Here is a 21,421-nt window from a genome sequence, read left to right as displayed (position 1 = left end):
CTGAAAAAAGAAAGCCGAAGAACGAAAAAATGTTCAGCCTCGTGCCGTATACTATATATATATATATATATATATATATATATATATATATAGAGAGAGAGAGAGAGAGAGAGAGAGAGAGATAAAAGATAAAATAGAAAAGAATAGAAAAGGATAGAATAGAATAGAAAAAGTAAAGCGTAAAGAAGCGAAAGAATGCGAAATAAAGTAGAAGCGGTTCTCAGTGAAGAGAGCTGGTCAGCCATGGTCGATAATTGTTCTGCCGTACACGAGCAACAAAGTTCTGTCTAAAGGCCCTTTAGTTTCGGCTCTCTACGATTCTCGGGAACTCACTTGGTGCGAGCGGCGTCGGGTAGGTCGCGTGATAGACGACACGCTGTGGGTTCGAATGATTGTAGCCCGCCATTTCCGTGGCGCTCGTTCGAGCGACCGCTTCCTGGATCTTACCGATCGTGGCCGATCGTCATCGTCCTTGAACGTACGCTAACCGCGATCGCTGCTGCGCTCCCCTCGCTGGCATCCCCGGGCTCCTCGTGCGCTTCGACGAGCGTGCGGTTGATATGGCGACTCGACAGTGGTCGGCGCTCGCGATCCCCGACGACCGTGACAAGCTGCGACGGCACTCCTTTTGTCAGGAGAGTTTGCTGCCGGGTTCTAGGATGGAAACACAACTCGCTTGACGTTGCCCTCTGCGTGAGGCTCGTGCACGTGGGTGGTGGTTCCCCTTAGAACGGCAAGGCATATCCCCCGCAGGATCGTGTACGCGAGCCAGCTTGTCCTGTCGACAACTGTCTCCCTCTTCCCTTTCGCTCGCTCTAAGTTGCTCTCCTCTCTCTTTCCCCCTTCGAGATATCCTCTCTCCGATTTTACCCGAGAGCGATCCTCTCGATCGACGACAAGAGAAAACGCTTGAACAACAAGCCAAAACGCGCGCGCGGAAGACGAGGTACAGGAGCGAGAAGGGAAACGAGAACGTGAAGCCGAGAGTCACAAGAGAGTCACGCGCAACGCGACTAGTAACACGGCCGCGAGAAACACACGTGGAGGTCGGACGCGTGGAAAACGATCCCGCGACCAGATTCCAAAACCCTCTATACTATTCTTCTTTCTCTCCTCTTTTTCGTGCCTTGTCTGGTCTCTTTTCTTTTCTCTCCGCTACGCTTCGTTTGCTCTTCTTCTTCTGTGCCTCCTCAGGACGCGCGCTCTCCCTCTCGTACTAGTATAAAAAACTGTAGCCTCGATAATATTTTATACACGCTCTCTCTACCGGAACAATGCTCCCTCTCGCAAACCTTCTTCTCTTCCCGTTGCTTTTTCCCGGCCGTCCGTCTGCCCGCTCGGTCTTCTCGTAGCCCGTTCGACCTTGTTTCCTTTCCCTCGTTACGATTCAGTCCTTGGCCCTTTTGCGCTTCCCTGGATCCGTCTCTCTCTCTCTCTCTCTCTGTCTCTCTTTTTTCTCTTTCTCTCTCTCTCTTTTGCTCCGTCGACCTCTTTTCTCTTCACTTCTCTTTTACTTCTTTTTTGCACACACACTCTTCTCCTCCTTCTCGTTTGTCCTCTCTGACTTCTCTTTTCTCTTTCTCTTCCCTTCCGTTTTGGTTTCGTTTTGTTGTGCGTTCCGGAGCTCTTTGTTCTTCTTATATCCTAAGTTACAACACCGAACCCGTCCCTGTCGGAGGGACAAAATAATGTAAGGGTCACACAGAGTATAGAGAGAAAACTTAAAAACGAGATTTGCCCGTTGCTGATACGCAGTTTCTGCGATATATTCACGACTTCCTCGGCCCTTGTATCCTTCGTGTCGCTCGGTTCCACGAAATCGTACCCTCTTGCTGTGCTCTGTTCTTCGGCCTTCGATCCCTCGTGTGTCACTCTTCTGCGTTTTCCTCGCGAACCAGTGGGAACTCCCGAAAATAGACGAACCTTTCTCTCTCTCTTTCTCTCTCTTCTCACCCCCTCACTGTGTCTCTCTCTCACACACACACTTTCTCTCTCTCCCTTTCTTTCTATCTCACTCACTCTCACTCGCTCTTTCTCTGTTTCTCTCTCTCTCACCTCTTTCCTCTCTCAAGTATCCCTTATCCTCGTGTCCTTCTCCACGCGTATCCGGACTTCGCAACGAACGGCTTTATACAGGGACTGGAAATAGTAATCTACTTTTTTTTTGTCTCGTATTTCGCGTTCCGTGTTCTTTTGTATATTTTGTTTTGTTGTTGCTGTAGATGTTGTTTGCTGTTGTTATTGCTTTTACAGAGGCCTAAGAGTATATCGTTCTTACTTTCCTTCTTTCTTAATTTCTTTTTTTTTTTTTTTTGGTTGTTGTTGATTTCGATTCAGAAATATCTTGTCTTTGTAGAGTGGGTGACAGAGAGACGTTTCGTTTTGAAGGAGAACGTTGTTGTTGTTAGTGTGTTGATTTTAGCGTGTTATTTAGTGTTATTTACAAATATGTATGTTTTTGTTTTGTTAATAAAATAGGTTCAAATTAGTCTTTGGCCCCGCGTGTCTGCTCCCGAGCGGCGGGAGCCGCAGAGTGAGCCAACCCGCGACTCTCGACCTCCGTCCATCGCCCCTCTTTTCGTCCTTCCACGACTGTCCCCTACCCCTACCACACTGGAGGTTTCCGCCATTTCACAGCCCCCACCCCTTACTCCCCTCTCCACCCCGCCATCGAGGCCAGAGTCGGACTATCCAAGCCCCAGCCACAGCCCCTGTCTGCCGAATCCCTTTTCCCCCGACCCCTCGTACCCTCCGCCCGCCGCACACCGTCCGCTGCACCTTCCTCAACATCCGACCCCCTCTCTTCCCTCCCCAACTCCCTCACTCATCCTCCCCTGCCCCCTCTACTCCCTCCAGGCTCCTTCCGCACGGACCTCCCCGCATCGCCAGTACCCCCACCACCGACAATACGATCCCCACCATCGCCAAACCCCCCCTGGTAGCCTCTACGTGTTCCAGCCCGGCGATAAGGTGTGCGCGCGTGTGCACGTGTGTGCGTGGGGGCACCCCGGTGCATCTGTGGGGGTGCACACCGAGCCAATTCCGCGGAGAACCCGCCGATGCTAGCTACTACCCCCTGGAAAACTCCGTCGGAGTTGTAAATTAAGGATTACCGAGGATGCAAATTAATGCCTAAGCGTTACATTCCAACCTACACACCTCTGGCTGCTGCTGCCGCTGCTGTTAGCTAGGACAGCCTAGGCAGCGGGGTAGTTTCCCTGTCTAGGATCATCCGGCCGACTCGAAACGGAGCAGAGCAGAGCAGAGCAGAGCAGGGCAGAGCGGAGTGGCGCGCGCGCTGGCAACAGAGTGTTGTTGCTCCGGGGGACCCGTCGAGCCACGATAATCGATTGTTATCCGACCTTCTGCGGCATTCAGAGCCATGCGGGATAACTTCTGTGTGTACGAGCGTTTAACGAATCGCTTTCGTACGTGCTTACGGTGGTCCCTCGCTTTCTCGGCGGTTTTACAACCGCCTACGGATTTACAAGGAAAAGAGCCTCGGGTCCCCGGGCGAAAAAAAAACGAACGGCACCACCACACCACCGATTATGCTAGTACCGGGGCGAAAAGTATCCAGGCCGCGGGGGAAGAAAAGAGGATGAACTCTGACCGAGCCACCGGCCACGTCGGCGGCTACGGCAGCGGATCCCAGAAGTTCTCTATTTTTTTTAATTAGCGAGGTAGTTTAACTGGGACGAGGTAGAAAGCGGCCGCTTGATTCGGTGATAAATCGGCTTTCCAAGGGGGTTGAGCAGTGAGCAGACTACTGGGTTAGGGGGAAAGAGGATGGAAATCGGGAAAAAAGGGTAGGGGGCCCCACAGCCACGCGGCCCCGCAGCGAGCGTGTTCCTTTTTCCCGGGGAAGTTCCTCCGGCGTCCGAGAAATAGGCTAGACCGGTGGTGGTGGTGGTGGTGGTGGTGGTGGTGGTGGTGTGGGGATGGTGTGCAGGACTTTAAAAATGCAAAATTGCAGTGATTCAGCATTTATCGAACACCTGACATCCTTCGCGAACGGACACGCCGATGGGGAAACGTTCTTCCCGGCGAGCATCAATATTTGCGTGTCCGTGTTACCGACATCCTTTCGACAACAAAAAAAGGGAAGAAAAATCGAGGAGGAACCCCGCGAGAGATTCGAACGGGCCGCCTCGACCGGTTAACAAATCGAAATTGTTCCCGACACGAGAAGCCAACAAAACGAGGAAGAGTCGAGCCGGTCTCTGGAGGAAGGACCAACCGAGGGAGAGAAAAAAGGAAGATGGACCGAGGCGAGGAGGAGAAAAATGTTGAACAGATTCTCTACCGTTCGGGGACACATAGGCGCAGAGAGAGAGAGAGAGAGAGAGAGAGAGAGAGAGAGAGAGAAGAGAGAAAGACCAACTGCCCCATCCCCCCGAGCTCCGAACCCCTAAACCATATTCCGCTCACAACCTACCGGAGTCGTAGGTTATAACCGGCTGCCTGCCTTCGCGCCTGCACACGTATTTTCCACACGTGTGCAATGACAGCCGTACCCTTTGCGGAGGGAGACTTGCAAGCTAGGCTATACAGAGCTATAAGCAGGGCATGACACAGCATACATCGGATTCTCGCAGAAGGTTCGCGTCGAATTTTAATGGAGGTGCTGCCATCTCCCAGTGACCCCTGCAAACGGACCCTCTATCGCTCTCTATATAGCTGTCGGTGGGAAAGAGGGAAAAAGTACGAGAGAGATAGAGAGGGAGAGGAACGGTCGAGAGAAGAGAAAAAAAAAACTCCCCGTGGAAGAAGAGCGAGCAGAAACGGGGGTGGTCGGGGGTTGAAATCACTCGGGCGTCGGGCCCGGAGACCCCCTATCGCGGATCTGATTAATGGATGGATTCATGGGCGCGTATTTATATGGATTTAAGCGGCGCTTTCACGCACCCACACCCTGCATACCCCCGGACGCACCCCTGTACGTGTGAATCCGCGTGCATAACCCGTTAGGTCTGAATTAGGCTTTCGGGAACGTGTGCGGTCTGTTTACACAGATACGGCGCGGCATGTGCAGCCAGGTACACAGACGGCGGCGGCGTCGGCGGGTATTCGAGGGGTTGGGGGTTGGATTTCCCGGGGTCGTAGATTTTCTCGCATAAGCTCGTAATTTATCCAGGAACTCGTAATTGAGCGGATCTCGTAACGAGGAGCTCACTGACGGAATCGAATAAGCCCGGAATCGCTGGACAACTTCTCACCCTCCCCGTGACACGCCACCCATCCGCACGATTTATCGACGGCACACTGTTTATTATTTTGGGATCGCGGTGGATCCGCGAGGCTTAACCCACACCCTCTTCTACTTCGTTGCCACCACCCACGCAGGAGTCGTCTACGGGTAACGATGTCGCCGCTAATGGGATGAAAATGTTCACCCCTTTTCACCGGGATTTTTTCCCAACCCCCCGAGAACGTGACGTTCTATGTCGCGTTCGCGCTCGCGCGCGCACGCTTTTTTACCTCAGCCCGAGCGATGAAATGCGAGGCGCAATTGCAAGAGACCCGACGGATCGAGACCTTATTTTCAGATAAACGGGCCACAAACCATAAGACATTGAAAGCGCACCGCGCGTGCCAGACTGTCTGTGCTTCTTCACGAGGGAAAAAGCGGAGCTCGAGACCGTTCCAGTCTTTTATGCCTGATTATGTCTGCCGAGGCGCGATCCCGTTCGGTGACATTGGACCGTTCAGAAATGAACCGACGCGACGATTCCATAGCGTGGCTAGACTCATTCGAGGGACACATCAGTTTCATTTCGCGGATTTTTGGACCCAGCTTCTTCAGATCGACCCTCTTATTGAATCTCATGGAAATGTGGGATAATTTTAATTAAATTGTTCATGCTTTTCTGAAAATTGTTTATTAACCCTTTCTGGTCCAACGTATCTCTCTCTCTCTCTCTCTCTCTCTCTCTCTCTCTCTCCCTCTATCTATCTATCTATCTATCTTTTAATTCGAAACTTGGTAATGACGTAGTTCTAAACGCATTCATATCCTCATGTATTAGGTCAGTGCAAAAACTCGTGCCCAATTTCGTATTAAAACACAAGGAATCGGAGACGAACTTTTGCAACTTTTAGACCCAATCTAAATTTTCTTTTACTGATTTTTCAATCCACTTTCTCGAGATCAACAATCAGAACTTGTAAACTCCTTCACTGAAGACGAAGAAGCAACCACACTGAAGGATGCATCTGATCAAATTGGAAAAATGAAAATTTGCGAACTCTTTCGCTGAAGATGAAGAAGTAACTACACTGAAAAGGATACATCTGATCAAATTGGAAAAATGAGACTTTGTAGACTCCATGACAGCAGAAGACATAACCACAGTGAAGTATGCCAATTGACTCGGGAGATGACAGAGATCTAAAAGGTCGAGTTTCTCCAAAATTAGACCTCCCCATTCTCAGCCATGCTTTAGCTCCTCCAAGAACAAGGACACCGTGCAATGCATAATCGCAGCATTGTCTCCGCGTAGCCTCCTCGTGTCTCAGCACGGCGCATAAAATGATTGCCATTGTTTCTCCGTTGGTCCGGACCGCCAACAAATTTTTGGTATCGCGCCCGCCGTCCAGCCGCGAGTGCAGCGAGAGTGCAGCACAGCAGCGGCTTGATGATTTGCGAGCGACCGTCGAAATGGAACGGTTACACGCAGCTGAATTCGTTCGCGGCCGGATTTATCGCTTTTGGCCGGAGAAGAATGCCGGCGTTCCGGTGCTCGCATTAACGTTTTGACAACGAAACTTCCCTTCCTGCGTGCGTGCGCGTGTACAACCGAGCCGAACGTGCCGGGGGCCGAATCAACAACTATAAATCCGCCCCCGCTGGCTTTCGCCTCTCTTCGAAGGGACCTCCTAATTGTTTCGTAACGGGGATTTATGGTTCTATAATTCACGGGATTACAACCGGGAATTTCGAATCTTCGGGACAATGGGCTCGGCCCGTAACTGGAAATTAGCGGCCGAGGAATCGTATTTCCGAGATCAGTATGTCACGCGGATTTTGAGACGCCGGGCCGCGCGTGTTATTTAGGTCAGCACGCGAAACTGAAAGGGCTAATAACCCAAAGGTCTTCTTCCCTCGTGTGTTAAACGCGACATATATAGACCCGTCGCGCAGTGGGTCGTTTTCTATGAAATAGCTGGAATTAATACAAAAATGTTCGTGTCATGAAATAGGTTACAATTTGGTTTCTTCGTAAGATAATGCTTCATTCGGATAGACTGAAAGGGGCACAGGCTTATATCCGATCTTTGCGGACCTTTATGCAAAATAAAAGTTGTCTGCATTCATTGCAAGACACAGTGACCATTTCGAGGTCCCTGTACAACTTTTTCATCGTGTGAAAGCTTCCAGAAGAAAGACGAATTTAATATCTATTGTGTGCCTATTGTTTCTCCAACGATTAAATATCGATGACAGCAAAATCTTTTTTCGACTTAGAGGAAATTAATAGCACGCTTGTTTAATTAATTTGTTCTAATTCTTCGTCACGAGTCTAACTCCATATTGTAACGCACAGAGTTAACGACTCTAATAAGTTAAAAATTTCTCTTTGTTCCAAATCAATTTCTATTTTATATAATTAACAGTGTCATGTGGCGTCGTTCGCTCGCCACCCTACAGTACACATAGTCTCTTTGTCTAACAGTCTCAAAGAATCGCGAAACGATTCGAATTAACCAGAACCGTTCTATTCTTTTTTCGCTTCTCTTTCAACGGGCGCCGAACTACGAAAACTCGGGACGAGAGGCTCGCCGGAAGTCACTTAACGAAATTGGACACACGTTAATCGGATTTGATTGCCGGCCAGATTCGGATGATCGACTGGTTACACGGTACTCTGTGCAATTGCCCGCGCGGAACGGCAAAAGAAAACCCGTCGACGGAAACAAAGAGCCGGAGAAACGGCCGTGCCGGAAGAGAAATTAAACCGAAGAAAAGCAAAAGAGGGGGAGGGGGGAGGGGGTGAGTTTGGGATCTCGGGATTACCGCGATCAAAGGGGCAGGGACGAACAATAACAAACGACAATGCGGGGAAAGGAGGCTGGGTAATGAATGAAAAAATTAGAGGGGAAGAAAGAGAAACACCGTGGAGGTCCGTGGATTTCGCGATGCAGACGACGGGGCAAGCGCGAGGCGATCAATTACGTAACTCGATAAAACTGGGTCACGTGTCAAAGTGCGGAGCCATCCCCAAGGTGTCCAACTTTTTGGTATAAGCTCGTAAATTACCAGTCAGCTTGCTGCTGCTACCCCCACGGCTTTAAATAGAACGTTGGCAGAGGCTCCTGTCCAACTATCTCCCTCTCCCCCGCTCTATGTTCTCTCTCTCTCTCTCTCTTTCTCTCTCTCTTTCTCTCTCTCCCCCTTTTTCCGCCATCCTTCTTCGATCCCTTGCCCCTTTATCCCTAAACCGGGGGGGGGGGGGGAGGACGTAGAGAGAGGCCTCCTCTTGTTCCTTTATCACGTAGATCGGTCTTCGTTTCGACGAACACGGGGGCAAAGTTAGCCGGACACGTAAGTCGCCGGTCGTTAGTCGCCGACGACGATAGCTCGACGAGCCATCCAGAAGGAGAAAACAAGAGGAACGAGAGGAGAAGGAGGAGGAGTTGGGGCACACCGAGAATGAGAGTCTTCGAGACGAGGTGGGGAAGAAAAGTAGTCCCGGGGGTGGGGCCAAGAGAGAGAGAGAGAGGAAAAGAGAGTTCCGTGTACCTATCCCAGCGCGGGCCAAAAGGGGACAGAAAGAGAACCGAAGCGGTCTCTGTATAAGTGTTCCGTTCCGAGCCAGACAAGGAACGGTATAGTGAAAGGGATAGAGAGAGACTGAGACACAGAGCAAGAGAGAGTGAGACAGAGAGAGAGAGAGAGAGGGATAGAGCGTGACGGCAGGAAAGCTAAGACAATCAATAAGATCGCCCGGTCTGAAGGAGCTCGTGCTCGGATTCGTCGAGTTGCTTCGGTACTTCCTGCCAGGGACCACGAGACCCGCGTTTAACAGCTAAGTCGTAGTGTACAGTCGTTAAACGCAGCGTTCTAGAATTTGGATCCCCGAGAGAGAGAGAGAGAGAGAGAGAGAGAGAGAGAGAGAGAGAGAGAGAGAGGAGAGAGAGAGAAAGAGAGAGGGAGAGAGCGAAAATAAACGAATGAAGTCGAACCTGAACGAAAGACGAAAGGGAAACGACGAAGACGGCGGGAGAGATTGGGGGTGAGAAAAGAGGGTCTTGAAAGAGGATCGGCTAAGGACGCCGATGAGATTTCGCTGGAAAAAGCGATCGTGGGGTGAGATCTTCTAGGAGAGGCTCGAGGGGCTGTGCGGACGAGGTCTGTAGAAAAGAAAAAGGTGCCTCCTCGAGGGGTCGATACCTACTCTAGTCAGCGGCAATCGGATAGGTCAGGATAGACGGGGATAGGCGAGGATAGTCGTAGCTAGGCTCTCTCCGGCCGTATATAGGTGCGGAGAGGCAGCCAACCAGCGACGCCCTCGATCCCGAGGATGCATTCCTGCGCTCGCACGTGATAGTAATTTCTGGGTGCCGACCACTAAATTCCGACGATCAGTCGGCGGCGGTTGTCTCGGCCCGGGGAAAATTACGATCTAAGATCTAGACGCGATTGCTAGCCTTCGCTGGGTTTGTCCTTCAGGAAAGAGATCGCCGGGCTGATCGATAGAACGTGGATCCTTGGAGGACTGAAAAATCGTGTGCAGACTCGCATCTGTGTGCGCTCTCCTTCGCCCTGCCCATGCAGAAGAGGAAAAGGTGTATACAACCAGAGCTGACAGAATCGCCGCTCTGGCGGATATCGCCGGAACTAGGAATTATCCCCATCGGGGCTTACCCGCCAGGGTGCACTTCTTTCGGGGGTTGCTCTCTTGCTCCGATGGAGAGAGCCCGGAGAGCTGCCTCCTGGAAACACGCTCGAACTGGGTCGCGGCACCAGTCGATAAGGAAGACAACCTGTTTAACAATGGTTTCCGGACGGGAAATACAGTTGTTCGCCGGGCACAGCTGTCCCAGGATAACCGCCCCGAACAACGGGATGATCGATCGGCCCGAGGACCGGGAACCTTGAATCCCCGGGATCGATGCAGGAAAACGAGACTCTCGCTCCTGGAGCAGAGTCGTCGAATTTGGACCGGGTCGCGCGATCAACCGCCAAGCGTTATGGCAAAGAACAATTCTTGGAATGTTCAATTATGGAAACGGACAATAGACCATACTACCAAATTACCATACAACAATGACTGGCCATACTACAATGAATACTGAGCAAGAAAATAGTATAACGAACTAAGCTTATTCTTCAGTGTCTGTTACGAAAATTAATTTTTCCTTTAACCGTTTGAATTTCAGTTTTGTCGGAATAGAGGCCGAACTCGCCATTGGAAGAAGAAAAACGCTTCTGGCTCTGGTTAAAATTCTGTAGCTTCTCTTTGGACTTGACTTTTCGATTTGTACAATGATCGAGCTCGTGCAATGGATTCCGAGGATCATGAACAGAGCCGATAAGGGATCGTCAGCTGGTGACGCCAGTTTTCAAGAGACCCGAATGCGAACCTCGCGGCGAAACTTCACGCGGAAGTTAGCAACTGCGACGAAAGCTCGATCGCGTGGGAATTCGTGTCAGTATCGACTCGTGCTGCACCCCTTGCGCTTGGCTCCTTGCGTTTTCCTGGTTGTAGAGGATTAGTCTAGTCGCGGATATTTTGCACGACGCGTGCACCGCGTCGAAAACGCATCGGATCGTGAAATTCTAACGAGAGGAGAGTGCAAGAGAAAAAGAGAGAGAGAAAGAGAGTGTGTGTGTCGAAGAGCGAGCGAGAGAGGAGGGTTGGTTTCAAGATCGAAACGGCCTGTCCTACTTTCTGTAAAAGCATTATACGCGGACCTGCATGCGTGCAGATTCGAAGCAAAACATTTTTTTCTCTCTCCAACGCCCCCTCCCCCCTTCTCCTCTCGACGCAAATAGCTCTTGGCGTTTCGTTACGGAGGTAGAACATTTTCCCTCTCTCGCTTCATCTCTCTCTCTCTCGCTTCATCTCTCTCTCTCTCTCTCTCTCTCACTCACTCTCTCTCACTCACTTTCCGTAGCACCCTCTCCACCGAAAAACTTCCGCGATTGTCCCCGTACCGGGAAAGGTTATAATGTCATGTGTTTTCCGATAGTTCGTGTCTAGCCGCGCTGTCATCTGGATCAACCCCCGGTTTTGCAACCCCCTTGACAGCTCACCCCCGAGCACCGACGCGCTGCGCCGGTGTTTCCGCGATCCAAAGCGGAGAAAACACGGGCGAAACCGCTCGGAAAATGTTTCCGAAAGAATTGAACCGACCGTGTATTTCTGCCGCGGCGCGTAACTAGGCCTGCATATGCATAACCGCGTGCATATATTCAATTCTGGGGACGGGGAGAGAGCCGAGCGATAAAGAGGGTGGCGTTTGACGGCGACAGAATGGAGGAACACGTGACGTCGGTGTTTCTGGCGCGGGAAAAAAAAAATATTAAAAGCTCCGGAGAAAAAAAGGAAGAAAAGCAGAAGCCAAGTAAAATTATACGCCCTCTCTCTCTCTCTCTCTCTCTCTCTCTCCCTTTCTAGCTGTCTAGCCTTCTTTAGCTAGCTAGTGACGGATTAAAGAGAAGAGAAAAAGTTTCGAGTAGGTCTCTCGGTAATGGATCCTTTTTTCCTCGCGAAAGTTTAACCAGATTCCCGGACTTTTCGAGTGACTCAACTTTGATGCGTAACGATGAACCCCTTTGTTCCGTTCCTTATTTTCAACCCTTCGCACTCGGATGTGCTCTCCTCGCTAAATCGTAAATCTAGATAGAGACTCGAATGTCCTCTCCGAGGGAACACGAAAAGATTCTTCATAATTCATAGAACACAAAATTTGTTCCGGTTTCATCTTTGTGTTCGAGAGGGAGAAATGAACATTGTACTCGGATGTGCCGAAGATAATGAAAGTTATCGCTGATGGGGCGATGAGTGTCTCCTTACAGTGACGTAAACATCCTTTGTTTGGATTACTGTTTACTGTTGTTTATTTCCAAAGGATGTAACATCCTTTTTAACAGGTTCCCTACCGCTATTTGTGTATGTCACAGATGTGTGACAGACATGTAAACAAAACCGCAGGCCTGTATGCAAAATAAAAATTGTCAAAGTGTGAAAGTGTGTTGTTTCTTCTGTCAATAATTCTGACAAGTCGAAAATGTGTTTCATACAAAAGAATGCGCGACTCACTATTTCCGGACGAGTTCGAATTACTGGTAGACGATCCAGAGAGTTCTCCGAGTGCAAAGGGTCACTACAAAAGCAATTGACGCGATCCCGACGGTTCCTCGCGAGACAGCATAGCGTAGCGTAGTATAGCGTAGAGCACAGCGGAGTTTTTCCCGGCGAAATTCGCAGGCATAATTCCGTCGCAAACTGTACGGCTGATACGACACACTCGCCACCCGCCGCGACGCTCAAAATTCATTAATACGAGGCACGAGTAATTGTTTCCCCCCGTCGTAGAAGTTAACGCAAACTATGTATAATTCATGCGGGCTTAAATAGTTTTGATTCCGAACGAAATTCGATCGATGAGGGGCTCATTTGAAATTTAGATGCGTGACTTAAAGGGGACGAAATTAAAGAGCGCGCCGCCGCCGCGCCGGTGCACCGGTAACTCCGCTTCACCCACGGAATTCGCAATTCCTCGATATCCAAACGGATATCGCGAGTTGGCCAGAAATATACGTCTACCAACACACAACAAAACAGTTCGTCGAAGAAGCTGCTCCAAAATGGCGTCGTAGTCGTCGTTGTCGTCGTGATGGTCGTTATAGCCAAGCTCGCGTTTGAAACTTTAAAATCACACGGCCTTTTCTCTCTTTCTCTCTCTCTCTCTCTGTGTCGTGCCATCAGACGCCGAGCGCAACTTCTGCTTTGTTTTATCATCTTAATTAATCTGCTGGTTCATAAAATGAGGTACACCGTCGTCACGAGAGAGATCCAATTGCCCGGGAACTTTTATTAGAGTTCCTCTCCTCGAATTCGCGAGAAGTTATTTCCAGTCCAGAATTATTCCTCCGAGCGGCCAGCCCGTGTTTCCAATACCTCGCCGTCGTGGCTCGGTGTAACGCGAAAATAAAATGCTGTTTAAAGGAAATACCCCGAGGAAAAAGCGTTTCGCAGGCTCGCGTGCACGGTTTCTGCTACCCCCGTGGAATTGCTATAAAACTACCCCCGGAGAAACAATGCCCCATTTCCTCCAATCAACGCGGTTGCACTCGTCTGCCGAGGATAATCGGAATCGGATTGCCGGAACCGTTGCGATCGAAGGTGAACGACGACGTGAAGTCGTAACTTCGCAAAACTACAATATCGATCTCGTTCGAACCGTTATGAGGAACCTTCATCCCGGGCAAACCGGTCACGAACCCCCGAAACTTCCAACTGGTGCTCGTTCCAGTTACGATTTTATTTCGATCAGTTGCATGAATTTGTAAATCTTCAAATCGAGAAAAACAGCTTCGTCTCTCGGTTTTGTAACGAAAAAGTTAGTTAAAAATTTAGTTCAGGGACATGAAGGCAGAGAATTTACCCTGAAACTTCACCCTCGTTCCTTTAAAATAGCACAGGTGGAGACAGATAGAATACTTGAAGACCATTTTACAGAAACTTACAGGAGATTAAAGATCGACAATTTTGTCTCCTGTAACACTGAGTGTTCCTTGAATTTTTTAGAACGGTATAGTTGTAAATTTTCGTTTCTTCGTGACAATTAGAATAAAGGTTACCTGTCGGAGTTTTGACGGAGACTTTTGCGTAGCAATTTTGAGCCGTTATTTTCGGACTCGTCGTAGAGTGCACGAGGAGCAAAGAAAATGACTGGCTGCTAGGCAGCGGGCCGATGACGGGCCAGGATAAATAATTCACGGCGGGATCGGCCGGTCCGTCAAAGGTAAAAGCAGAGTAACGGCGGAAGTACTTACCGGAGATGGGATCCGCGCCATCGAGCTTCCTGTCTAAGGAGACGTTCTCGTGAGCGGCTTCCTTGCTCGTCCTTGGACGACATCCAGCGTTCGATTCGCCGGTTCCGATCCCCTCCTGGCTCTTGTGATCGTTCCTCAGATGATCGTTCCTTTCGCTCGACTTTGAGCCACCCCCGGCAACCCCGACCTTCGACGACGACTTGCCGACGACGGTGTTACCGTTCAGGGTGGCGTTCACGTTCACGTTCACGTTGCCGTTCCCGTTCGCCGACACGTGATTGTCCGCCTGGCAAAAAGACGCGAGAACCGCTCTAAAGTCGTAAAGAATCGTCAGACAAACGTGCAGCACCATCCGACGCTGCGCAGGGGAGGGGCTGTTAAAACAATTTTTTACCATCAAACTGGCAAACTTCTCCGCGATGTAATTTCCATGGGCGACTTCGTCTATGTCTCTGCAATGTCCACGAATTTTTTTTTAGCGGAAGTATAATGAAAATTGAACGCGTTACAGAAGAGTTCGATCTATTTTCACTTAGAGATTGCGATGTCTCAACGTTTACTCGACGCGGTAAAGCATGATCTAGTCGATGGATCGAGTGCAAACTCCGTGTATATTTCCAGCACACTTATCGCTGTAGGTGCGACGACAACCGTAGAAAAATAAAATATTAAAAGAATGGCAGCATTGTAAAGTGTTCCGAACGATTTTCTCGCCTCTTTTAAGCTCTCGCGGTCTGTAAAATTGGAACAGAAAATTGATTTTTATTTCACCGTAGTTATAGAGTATGTCGAAGGTATATACGTCGAGTTCGAAATCGATCGGTCGAACATGGAATAAACTGTTACACCTGAATTTCCAATTCTTCGCAGGAGTGTGAAAAGATCAATTTCGTTCTAGCTTAGAAACACTCCTTTGAATTCGAGGCATGAAACAGACCGTAGTAATCGGATGTCGGTCGTTAGATTCTAATTGCACTTCCATTCGTCGACCGTCGAATGCGTTGAAGAAAAATCCATGTAGCTATTCGAACCCCTTCCGCCGCTAAAGACGACTATACTACGGTGTTCGTTTATACGACAGCCTACTGCCGCGAGCTCCGAGTTAATGACAGGGAGTTAAATTGCTAGAGAGTCATGGACAGAAAGAAACAGAGCGTGGTGTTCGAATGAGCTGAATGGGGTGTCGCGTAGCGTAACGGAAGTCGTCCAATGGGAAAATCGAATTTGATTCAGCTCGGTGTCCGCAAACCGGGCCTCGAAAACTGTTACAATATCGATCTCAACCCTCGAAACCCTCGAAGCCAGCAGACATTTTTAAAGTATTTAAACATGTCGCATTACTTTTAGCTTAGTAAAATCATTGAGAAAAGGAATGAATGCATCTCCTGCAGCTTGAGATGAATGCAGACAATTTTTATTTTGAATAAAACTCCGCAGTCTATTCGCGACAATTATATTTATAAAAATTTTGTCAGCCGCTTTTAAAAATATTGCCAACAATGTTATATCGGCACTGTAAGGATTAGCCCTTCGTCGATGGCGCCAGGGTTTATTTTGACCCCACGCACAGCGTGACGAATGGCCTTTTTAAGTGGACAAAATTCTAAATCGCTTATTTTTCTATATTTATCGATTAATGTGTTTACAGTTGTATAAAATATGAATAATTATTAATTTTTTACAACATTTAGTTGGTTTTTGTTAATTAAACAATATATTTTAAGTGATTTATAATTAAATATAAAATACAACAAAGTTGGTAATGGACCTATGTAACACAGAATGATTTAACAAGTACTAGACATTATCAGAGAAGACGTAATTTTTAATTATGGACAAAAAGAATGTAATTTTGGAAAAATTATAGTAAATGTTACTTTTTGGAGATTCAGACATATTCTAACGGGAAAGAATTATTCTTTGGTTTAGTATAAGCTTATGTTATTTATACCAATTTGATTAGATTAATCTAAAAATTTGTATTTCCTATTTAAACTTTTCATAATTTTTATAAGGGATGAAATGTTTTGATTCAACGTACCTGATTATATCTAAGGAATATTTTGTTATAACGTTTTCACGTATAAAGTAATAACGTAACAAATAAAACACTAACAATAATCACAGTAATTATAACAATAACAATAAAAGAAGAACAACGATAAAAATAACGAAACTGAAAGATATAAGAAAAACGCAAGGGAGATGTACACACACTACACGCTGATCGCTCTAAGACTGCAGAAACGAATTTTCATACGAAGAAAGTTCAGAGCAAAACTCGGGGATCTTATCATTGTTTATTCCTTCAATATACAATGAATGAGACCAATCCATAGGTTTCAACGAGTAGACTAATGAAACCGCTAACTGGCGACGGCAATCGGCATCGGCGGCGTTCGAAACGCCCGGCCCGAGCTATGATTGTCACGAGCGTGTACGTAAAACGACGTAACTTCATTGTAAAAATTAGTATAGTTCTGCAACATTCTGCAAGCCAATTTTGGTATTAAAATAAAGTAGAGAATCTCTACGAAGAATTATATGTAAAAATCATCGCGTGGAGCGACGTGGCGCATATACTAATTCATTAACGAAGAGTAGTAACATGGGCGTTTCTGTGGAAAAATAAGTACCGTCTTTGACACTTAATTTACAAAAATAGAGGAATGTTATCGATAATTTGGAATTACTAAAGTGAAAATACATGTTTTGAAATGTTATATCCATCATATATAGGAAATTTAAACACTCCTTAGTACATTTTAACATATTTCTAGCGCGTATGGAAATGTGCCCATTCATTTATAGGTTAGGTGTTCGTCTGTTAGGTGAAGTTTACACGCTCTGTAAACATACAACAAAAGAATTTTAAGTTTTAATATTCAAGGGTTTTAATATATGGTTATTTTAGATTATGTTAGCACAGTTAGTTTTTGTTTATTTGAAAGTGAATTTTGTCCAGCTAAAAAGGCCATTCGTCACACTGTGCCACGGTATGAAAATCGTCGTGCAATTACTCAAGTTCTGGCAATTAAAATGAATAGCCTTTACGTTCGAAACAACAGAGAGATAAATGGGTTTACAAGAAGTACCTTCAGAAATATGTTCAAAAAATTGCTAAAAAATCGGTCCATGGATCAGTGTTGAGCATTGTGAACATTGTGTTACAGTTACAAGAATGGTCCGCTGTCCAAAGGGTTAAATTATGGAAATCAGGTAGGGACGAGGGTTGACCGGTTATTTTCGGAACAGTTTGAATGGTATCCGCTCACGGGCGGCCTTGCAACGACATAATCGACTCACCGTGGTGGTCATGCAGGTCGAGGAGGACGATCGTACGACGACGATACGGTTCTGATTGTGATCATTGGAGGCGATGGTGGAGCCGGCGGCGTGATTGGCGAGCCCATGGGTCTCGTGACCGTTATTGGATCCGGCGTTGGAATTGGTGTTGCCGTTGGTGACGCCGCCGCCCAGGGAAGTCTGTCTGATCACCAGAACGCTTCCAGCCGGCTCCAGCACGACCACTTGCCGCATCATCGGCCGGCTTTCCTCGGGATTGTCCTGCGGCCGTCACACACCGACGTCGTACAGATAATCGTGTATAGGGTGCACACGACACGCGACACCCCGACGCACAAACACACAAAGAGAGAGGCTGCACGAAAACGGTCCTCGTCCCTGGCTTGATCCAAGTAACCGACAGGAAATGCGTTCTCCAGCCTCCGGCCCTCGGTTCTTAAAGCTCCAGCGCGATTGCTGCCACCTGCTCCTCCTGTACACACGCACACCAAGACACCAGGCCGATATTAAAGCTGTCGTCTTAAAGGATGATCCTACCTCCATCCTATTTCGCGCCGCGCGCGGCCTTCTCTCCCTCTTGCGAGCCCTCGTGTCACCGGAACGCGTCGCGTCGCGTCGCGTCGCGGCGTGGCTTCTCTCGGAAGGCAAATCGATGGGATTATTTTTTTAGTCGCCCATTCCTCCACAAACTAAACGCGGACTTCCTCGACTCTTTTCTTCCTTCTTTTTTCTTTTTATTCACGCCCGGACCACCCCAAGTACGATCGAACGATTTTCGAGTGAACCCCTTCCTGACGAGTTGTAAACATCCCCGCAAGGTAACCGACCGAACGGGAAAGCCCGGTGAACCGATTCCGAGGCAGAGGATATTTGCTTTGGCGATTGCACGCGAGGAAGAAGCCGAGGCTCGTTAATGTTTGATTTCGCACAGACAGCACGATTGCTGCCGCCGCCGCCGCCGCCTTCTTCACAGGAGCCGGGGACCCGTTAAATGCTCGGTCTCTTTCGGCGAGCTTGATTATACGAACGGACAAACGAACGGGGTTTACGAGCGATCGAGTACAACCGGTCGATCTAATGAAGTCATTCGGCCGAAGTCGGATGAACGTGACAGTCCGCCACCTCTTTTTCTACTTGATTCTTTTCAACTCCCACCGTACCTTTCTCTCTCTCTCTCTCTCTCTCTCTCTCTCTCTTTCTATCTATCTACCTATCTTTCTCCGCCTCTAGATCTGATAACGAAACGATTAAAGGGAGCAGCATAGGAGACCGCAAAAAATCCCGGGACACGGAATACATTAATGGAGAGTTGTCACGGGGGATTTCGCGCAGTCATGATGGATTGCCTGCAAAAATAAGAAACGAATGGCCGCGCGGCTAAAACCAGTTGAAACCGCTCCAAATAATGTCGCGGGATTCGTAATCTTGGGCACGCGAGGGCGTCCGGTATCCAAAACTCGCGGATTACGAGACTATGGTTGGTTCGAATTGAAATAATCATGTACCTATAGCTAGATGGAGATCTCGGGACTGTGTCAATCAAATTACAGAGTAATTAAAACCCGTACGTAGTAGTTACATATTTAATCCGCCCCTTTGCAACCCCGTTTCTACTGTCCTTTATGCAATTCTCTTCCTCGGTTTACGGATTTTAAACGATTCCATAAAATTCTTACATACTCGACCGTGTTTCAATTTCTTTTTTGACAAATAAACCCGGATGAAATAAAATAATTTGTTTCTACCCCTAACCCTAACCCGAAAATTTTGAAAAAATTCCACGAAGTGAACCCAATATGCAGTAGCTATTTCCGCTTTGATTCATTTCACTGTTTCATAGGGTGATCAAGAAAAGTACTCACAAAATCAACCTATCACTCCCCCAGGTAGAAAGTGAGATGTTCCTCGAACGACACAAAATAATTTTTCCTACCCGCAACTATCACTCCAATATTTTGAAAGAATCACACAAAGTAGACCGAAGGAACGGCTACAGTTTCCATTTTAGTTCGTTTAAATATCTCACACAGTGATCAAGAATAGTACTCGCGCAAATTCAGAAGCTCCCAAGATAGAAAGTCTTCCCTTGGAAGTGGGAGATTTAAGACCCTCTCGCAGGCCTGTGGGAGCCTTTAGGGCAATGCGGGAGTATGGTCTCGTACACGCGGGTTAATTGAAAAACGATCGGTCACGTTTGAGCGTCGTGCCGCGAATGCGGAAATGATCGCGCGCGATTAAGTACACCGTGCCCGTGGTCCAAGTGGTTGCGATTCTATTTTTCATGACTGTCATAGTAGCCGGGCTGGCTTCGGCGAGCTTGATTCTAGTTGGCAGCCATTATCGTGCATTCGACTCTCTTGGCAGCCATTATCATAGATACAGCCAGTAAAACCGAGAACCGAGGCGGAGTTGTTTTACCCCGCGCGAGCGCGCGCGCGCGGTTCCATCGCGACCAGATCAGACCAAGGACTCAAAATTAGTCGACGGAACAATCGGTTGGAAGATGCTGCCAGAGTTTTCTTTTTATCTAGTCGGTCCACGGCGAAGGATATTTTCGAAACAGAAATTTCTGCTATACTCTGTTCCCCTTCGCTTGCCACTCGATTCTCCGGGATCAATATTTAATATTGCGGCTCGATTGCTCGCCTATCTCGATTACGTTCTATTGCACTGAGACCTATGAGACTCTTCAAGTCTGTGGTGGAAACACAAACATCATCCCTAATGCTCATCTCGCTCATTTAGAATATTATTCTTCAGGGTTACAATCTGATGTACAAAAGTGAGAAATTTTTAACAAGCGATTATATTTATTCGTAACATCTGTTTGTTAATGTTTCATTCTTTCCTAAGCTTCCTTTATCCCCATTATTTGCCTTCTTGGAAAATTATTGCGCATTGTGCTGCATTAATCAAAAGCGAAACGAATTTTTGGAACCTAATATTAGAGATTTTGGAGATCTATAATTTATAGCTGAGGATTGCTTAGTGAATTTTTTTAATACCAGCAGGAATTTTAGTTCTGAATCAACCATTCACCCATAGGAATAATAATCTCTTTTGGAACTACTATTTAAAAAATATTTCTAAGCTCCATTTTGTAACCCTTTGTAACTATGCGGTTCTTTATGAAAAATTTCATTTTTCTGCATCGATTACAACAGACAGGAGCCAGACAGACACTTCACACTTTCTTCGATAATTTTATCAACTTTAAAATAGTGTACCGATATTTTCCAATCATTTATTATGTGACTTACACGATTAATTTCTCTGCTTAAATTGCACTAATTTTTGTCAGAAATGAATAAAATCGTTCAGAATCTTGCAGTTTATACTGTTAATCAAGCATCGAATAAATTCACCACTGATCACCACAATTGAAACAGTTCTCCCAGAGGAGGACAACCGGGTAAGAACGTCCCAACGCAAATTAATTGAATCAATGCAGATCCGGCGCAATCTGTTTTTGGTAATCGCGTTCGTTCAGCAAGACAAGTTTATTTAATCGTTGTCAACACGCCTCGGTGTCCTACATTTGTAAATTTATCGATCGACAGGAGAGCTAACCTGTTCACCCAACAACTCGAAGTGAACTCCTCATTGAATGAATGGAAAGGTGAAGTCGCCGAAGCCCGCGAAGTCAATTATTCATATTATCGCGTCGTTAGTCTGCATTAACACGGACAATACAAATCGAACAATACAATCATCAACAATACAGAGTGTTTTACTGGTAGGTTGCTGCATATGAAATATCCGATTTTATAATGCAAACGCAATAAAGCGTTTTGGTCAAGAAACACTACTAATAAAATGCAGGTTTATTATATTATAGATACGGATTAGAGGTGCGATGCTGATCTTTAATGTCGTACCTTTAATTTTTATTTGAAAATCTAATTTTATTTTCTGCTGAAGTTTATTTCAACCAATATAACTGCCGTATATGCTTTTTATATGAGTGGACAAATAAACATATTGACGACAACATAATGCGACGTTTGATCAGGATGCGATAATTTGACTATAGATTATTATGGACAATACAAATTTCCTGTATCAATCGAGAGAAATGGAAGCCAAATAAATAGCTGTTTCTTTCTT

General features: G+C 47.1%; 1 protein-coding gene across 6 annotated transcripts in view; it reads right to left on the bottom strand.

Moving 5' to 3' along the window:
* Camta (Calmodulin-binding transcription activator) overlaps positions 1-21,421 on the bottom strand; it is a 76,024-nt gene that overhangs the window by 35,667 nt on the left and 18,936 nt on the right. For 4 of the 6 annotated variants that reach the window (XM_076804454.1, XM_076804366.1, XM_076804402.1 and 1 more), the window contains exons 2-3: positions 17,315-17,786; positions 14,009-14,294 (exon numbers count right to left, since the gene is read on the bottom strand). In XM_076804454.1, coding sequence (XP_076660569.1) covers positions 14,009-14,294; positions 17,315-17,551 — 523 coding nt within the window. In that variant the 5' untranslated portion in view covers positions 17,552-17,786. Of the gene's footprint in view, positions 1-333; positions 2,558-14,008; positions 14,295-17,314; positions 17,787-21,421 lie in introns of those variants that run through there. The other 2 variants (XM_076804529.1, XM_076804559.1) reach the window with 2 other exon arrangements.

This window comes from Halictus rubicundus, chromosome 1, assembly GCF_050948215.1.
Source record: "Halictus rubicundus isolate RS-2024b chromosome 1, iyHalRubi1_principal, whole genome shotgun sequence".
Classification (NCBI taxonomy): Eukaryota; Metazoa; Arthropoda; class Insecta; order Hymenoptera; family Halictidae; genus Halictus; species Halictus rubicundus.
Note: the sequence above shows the minus strand (reverse complement) of the source record. Positions and strands in the feature narration are given on the sequence as shown.